Source organism: Vigna unguiculata, chromosome 11 (assembly GCF_037176805.1).
Source record: "Vigna unguiculata cultivar grain cowpea cultivar isolate G323 ecotype 2 chromosome 11, ASM3717680v1, whole genome shotgun sequence".
Lineage (NCBI taxonomy): Eukaryota > Viridiplantae > Streptophyta > Magnoliopsida > Fabales > Fabaceae > Vigna > Vigna unguiculata.
This window is the reverse complement of record NC_140802.1, coordinates 1,429,087-1,435,567: the sequence shown is the minus strand read 5'-3', so window position 1 is coordinate 1,435,567 and position 6,481 is coordinate 1,429,087. Positions and strand designations below refer to the sequence as shown.

The window sequence follows — 6,481 nt, the reverse complement described above, 5'->3', positions numbered from 1 at the left end:
ATTGTTGAAGAACTAGCATAGAATTACAAGAACCTTCAGACCAGAAGAATGATCCTGGCTTTAAGTTAGATCAATCAGAAGCTTTCTCATTCTTTTCTGCTTTCTCATGCAGCTTCTCAATGAAATTATTCCTTGCTTAACCAAAAGTGAAGCAAGAACTTGTGAGAAGCAGGAAAGTGAAAGAACCATAACATAACTCTGTTGTTTTCTTTTGCAAGAAACTGGTTACTTTGCATAGCAAGAACTTTTGCATTCTTAACAAGTAGAACTTCTCTGGTTCAGAATCGAATTTCCTGCTACTTTGGCAAGCCACCTAGCTGCAACTACTTGTGGAGTGAGGCTAGAAAGAAAAAGGGACATGAAACTGGTTGTGGAGGTTATTAATGCTCATGATCTTATGCCAAAAGATGGTGAAGGATCAGCCAGTCCCTTTGTGGAAGTAGACTTTGAAAACCAGCTTAGCAGAACCAGAACTGTCCCAAAGAACCTTAACCCCACATGGAACCAAAAACTACTCTTCCATTTGGATGCAACAAAACCTTACCATCGCCAAACCATTGAAATATCTGTCTACAACGAGAGGAGAGTTACCCCAGGTAGAAACTTCCTTGGAAGGGTGAGAATTCCTTGCTCCAACATTGTCAAGGAAGGTGAAGAAGTGTATCAGATTTTCCCACTTGAAAAGAAATGGTTTCTGTCACCAGTTAAGGGTGAGATTGGACTTAAAATATACATTGCATCAGACTCCACAAACTCCAAACCAAAACCTCTTGTTTTCTCTTCAGAACTAGAAAAACTCCCACCTTCTACTCCACTCCAAGCACCAGAATCAACAACTAGTACTACCCTTCCTCCTCCTCCTATTACTCCTTCACACAGAACAACATCAGAAGCTGATTCCATTGAAGATCTTCCAGCATTTGACACCCCAAAATCAAGTATAGAAGAAGCAGAAGTATATTCTGGTGCACAGGTTCGGTCTAGTGGTGTTGATATCGATCCAGAGCTAAAGAAAGAAAGCAGAGAAGCTGTGCCAGAGACAACTCAACAACTAGACAAGCATCAAGTTCTTCAGCCGCAGACGATTTCAGTACAGAGAAGACCACCAGGTACTTCATCTGCCATGCATTCAGTTGATCCTCAAGTCCAATCTAGTCATCATCATGAAAACTATAACCACAATGACACCAATCCACAGCCTAGGATTTCAATAAAGAGGCGACCTCAAGCACAAGGTACTCCTTTCACAATGAATCCACAAATCCAACCAAGCCATGGTGAAGGCTACAATCACAATGACACCAACCAGAAGCCAAGAATTTCAATCAAGAGACGAACGCGAGGACCCTTTAATCCACAAGTCCATGCTAGCCATGATGAGGCCTACAACCTCATGGGAACCAATCCACAACAGCCAAGAATATTAGTAGAGAGACAACCTCAGAATACTCCACTCACCACACACCAAGTTAGTCCCCAACCCCAACCCCAACCCCAACCCCAACCCCAACCCCAACCCCAAGTCCATACTAGCCATGATGAAAACTACAATCTCAGTGACACCAACGCACGTCACGGAGAAAGGTGGCCAAGTGGTGGAGCTTATGGCAGAAGAGGGTGGATGAGTGGTGGTGGTGGTGACAGATTCACTAGTACATTTGACCTTGTTGAGCAGATGTATTATCTGTATGTTCGTGTGGTGAAGGCCAAAGATCTTCCTCCAAGCACCATCACCTCAAGCTGTGATCCTTATGTGGAAGTGAAGCTGGGGAACTACAGGGGAAGAACAAAGCACTTCGATAGGAAACTGAACCCGGAGTGGAACCAAGTGTTTGCTTTCTCCAAAGACCGCATTCAGTCTTCTGTTTTAGAAGTCTTTGTGAAAGATAAAGCAATGATGGGGAGAGATGAGTATCTTGGAAGGGTGGTTTTTGACCTCAATGAGGTTCCAACAAGAGTTCCACCAGATAGTCCACTGGCTCCTCAGTGGTATCGGCTTGAGGACTGGCGCGAAGAAGGCAAGGTGAGGGGTGACATCATGCTTGCAGTTTGGATGGGAACACAAGCTGATGAGGCTTTCTCAGATGCTTGGCATTCTGATGCTGCCACTGTCTATGGAGAGGGTGTTTTCAACATCAGATCAAAGGTTTACATGTCACCAAAACTGTGGTATCTCAGAGTGAATGTGATTGAAGCTCAAGATGTAATACCGGGTGACAGAAACAGATTACCTGAGGTTTTTGTGAAAGCTCAAGTGGGGTGCCAAGTACTAACAACCAAGATATGCCCCACAAGAACAACCACCCCATTTTGGAATGAAGATTTGATTTTTGTAGCCTGTGAGCCATTTGAGGAGCAGTTAACAATCACTGTGGAGGATCGTGTGCACCCTTCAAAAGATGAGGTACTTGGGAAGATAAGCCTACCAATGACCCTCTTTGAGAAGCGTTTAGACCAAAGGCCTGTTCATTCCCGCTGGTTCAGTCTGGAGAAATTTGGCTTTGGAATGATAGAAGGTGATAGAAGAAATGAGCTCAAGTTTTCAAGCAGGATTCACATGAGAATTTGCCTTGAAGGTGGATACCATGTTCTTGATGAGTCCACTTTGTATAGCAGTGATCAGAGACCAACAGCGAGACAACTATGGAAGCAACCAATTGGGATACTCGAAGTAGGCATCTTAGGAGCTCAAGGGCTTCTCCCAATGAAGATGAGGGATGGAAGAGGCAGCACTGATGCATACTGTGTTGCCAAGTATGGTCAGAAATGGGTCAGAACAAGAACACTGCTTGACACTTTCAGTCCTAAATGGAATGAGCAATACACATGGGAGGTTTATGATCCTTGCACTGTGATAACATTGGGAGTTTTTGACAACTGCCATTTAGGTGGAGAAAAAGATACAGGTAGAGATTCTCGTATTGGAAAGGTAAGAATAAGGCTATCAACACTTGAAGCTAATAGAATCTACACCAATTCTCACCCTCTTCTTGTTCTACACCCACATGGGGTTAAGAAGATGGGAGAGCTTCAGTTATCAGTGAGGTTCACAGCACTCTCATTAGCTAACATAGTTCACATCTATGGCCAACCTTTGCTTCCAAAGATTCACTACTTGCACCCTTTCACAGTTAACCAAATAGACAACTTAAGGTACCAAGCAATGAACATTGTGGCTGCAAGGCTTGGCAGAGCCGAACCACCACTGAGGAAAGAGGTGGTGGAGTACATGCTGGATGTTGATTCCCATATGTGGAGCATGAGAAGAAGCAAGGCGAATTTCTTCCGCATCATGTCACTTTTCTCTGGTATGATCACAATGGGAAAGTGGTTCAGTGATGTTTGCCTGTGGAAGAACCATGTTACATCAATCCTAGTTCACATTCTCTTCCTTATACTGATATGGTACCCGGAATTGATCCTACCAACTGTGTTTCTATACATGTTCCTGATTGGTCTGTGGAACTACAGGTTCAGGCCAAGACAGCCTCCCCAAATGGATCCTAAACTCTCCTGGGCTGAAGCTGTTCATCCTGATGAACTAGATGAAGAGTTTGACACATTTCCAAGTTCAAGATCACAAGATGTTGTGAGAATGAGGTATGACAGGCTTAGAACTGTGGCAGGTAGGATTCAGACAGTTGTTGGGGACATAGCCACACAAGGGGAGAGGGTTCAGTCTCTGCTGAGTTGGAGAGACCCCAGAGCAACAAGCCTCTTTGTAGTGTTCAGCTTCTGTGCTGCTGTGATTCTCTATGCAACACCATTCAGAGTGGTGGCTCTGGTTTCAGGCTTGTACTTTTTGAGACATCCAAGGTTTAGGAGCAAGATGCCTTCGGTGCCAAGCAATTTCTTCAAGAGGCTCCCAGCTAGAACAGATAGTTTACTGTGATCTTGTTTTGCAAAGTTTTCGGTTCTTGTAATACATAGTTGTTGTTGTTATACATAGTTACACACAGTTTGCAGTTTCTTCGTTTCCTGCTTTAGTAATAATATATCAGTGTTACTTCAGAATAACAATCGGTGCCTTGAAGTCCCACATCGCTAGAATGTGAGTTGTTAAACAAGTCAGGTTGCGATAGATTATCAATCACTTCATGTATAATAGTGTTTATCAAATTCTAACTATTATTTTAGTTTATGATGATGACTACAAAGTAAACTAAAATGGAAGTTGGAATTTGATTTTCGAAACACTAAATTCTGTAGTTGTTTTTCAGTTTTTTTAGAAAAAATAAATTTTGAAAAGCTATTTCAAATTAAAATTTTAATGATTAAAATAGTTAAGGTGATATTTGAAGTTTAACAAAAGAAAACGATTATTAACAATTAACAAAAGAAAACGATTATTAGTTAAGAAAACGATTAACAAAAGAAAAACTTTTTCCTAAATGAAAAGAATTTAAGTAACATTATTAACATTTTACTACTTGATTAAATGTTGTAATAATTTAAATAGTTTGATTAATTTAATTATATAATATTTAGAATAGCAAATTAAATTAAGTTGTAAATGATTATAGTGACATGTTATAATTATATATATTTTAAGTATAGCATTGTTTTTAAAATATGATATTCGTAAAGAAACTTTGTGCTTTAAAATAAACTACATTTTAAGATGACTGATTGTAAGAAATTTATTTGATAAAAAAAATAAGTTTAAATATTGATTTAAATTAATAATTTAAGTACATTTAAAATTAAACCTATTTATTAACTTAGTTATATAAAATATGAAATAATATATACATATTTAAGAAATTAATTTCATTGTAATATCTTATTTGCGATAGTTAATTGATGGAAAAAAACTATATATATATATATATATATATATATATATTTATTTATTTATTTATAATGAGTGTAGTAAATATTTTAAAATTGAATGAATAGATTTAATTTTGTTCTTATTATTTTGTGACGTTGAAGTAAATAATAAAGAAGTATTTAGAAAATATATAAAAATAAAATATTTCTGAAATGAAAAATAAATAGTATATTAATTGAAATTATTAATATTTTAATAATTTATTAAATATTGTAATGATCTAAATAATTTTATTAAGTTAATTATTTAATATATAGAATGACATATTAAGTTAAGTTGTGAAATGATTGTTAATAAAATGGCATATTCCAATTATATATTTGAAGTATTATAGTATTTTTTTTAAAAAAAATATGATTTCTTTTAATGAAAAAAAATAGAAATTGAAATATTGATTTAAATAACTAATTTAAAAGTATATATAAGTAAATCTATTTATTAACTTAACTATGTAAATCATGGAATAATATATACATATCTTAAAAGTAAAATTTATTATAATAGCTTATTTGCAACAGTTAACTGATTCAAGATATATTTTTTGTAATATCTTATTTGCAATACTTAATTAACGGAAGTATATAATTTTGTTGAGTTTAGTAAACATTTTAAAACTGAATAAATATATATAATTTTGTTTTTAATACATTTGTAACATTGAACTAAAATAATAAAGAAGCATTTAAAAAATAAAAAGAAAGAAAAAGCTGTCTAAAAAGAAACAGAAATGGTATATTGTTTTTTAATGGAAAACTGTGTTTTAAAATAAACAATATCTCAGGTCAGGTCCTTTGATTTTAAGAAAATTTTTTGATACTAAAAATTTAAAAGTTGAAGTTATAATTTAAATTAATGATAAGATAACAGTATAAATATGCATTTTCTATTTTTTTGTATATTAGCAAATATGTTTTAGTATTGAAATAATGCAAAATAAGATTTTAAAAAGAGTATGAGTAATCTTTGTTTAATTAAAACATAATAAATAAGTATGAATTAAATGTAGACTCTATCCTCCAATCTCCTATCTCAAGGGGAACAGCTGGTTCTCATCGATCACAGCTTTTTGCCACTAACAGCTGTACATTCTGAATCTCTGTCACTGCTTTTGTTCTTATTCTCACACTCAAAATACATTTCAAAATAATTAATTTCATTTCAGTTTCAAAAATCAATTAATCTCAGTTAAAATATATTTTTTTCTTTAAAAAATTGATAACATTAATGAAAAGTTCTAGTGAAATTAGCTGCATAATTACAATGGTTTTGACCCAGATTCTTTGAAATTTGACAATTCTAGGAACAAAGACAGATAACCTAATTTGATGTTATTTAATGTAGTTCACATCAATATCCTATTTCTGAGGATAATGGTTCCAAATGGCACCCTAATCCTATCTTTAGAATAAATCAAACTGATAACCTTCTGCTTCAGATAATAATAATATCAAAGAAATTTTGTCTTATTCCTGGATAACAATTGATTTATTTAATTAATACCTTGATTGATACATTTACCAGATAAATGTCATCCCCACCAATCTCAATCTGGTAATAATACATATACAAGGTTTTATGTTCTCAGAAATTGCAAGTGTGCCATAAACTGAATATTAAATTAAACCTGATCTGATATAAGCCAAATCT

At 35.0% G+C, this 6,481-nt stretch overlaps 1 protein-coding gene across 1 annotated transcript; it reads left to right on the top strand.

The window, feature by feature from the left end:
• Positions 1-4,020, top strand: LOC114168986 (FT-interacting protein 1-like). The gene has a single exon (XM_028053990.2). The coding sequence runs from the start codon at positions 359-361 to the stop codon at positions 3,890-3,892; it is 3,534 nt and encodes a 1,177-aa protein (XP_027909791.2). The 5' UTR covers positions 1-358; the 3' UTR covers positions 3,893-4,020.
• Positions 4,021-6,481: the final 2,461 nt, after the last annotated feature.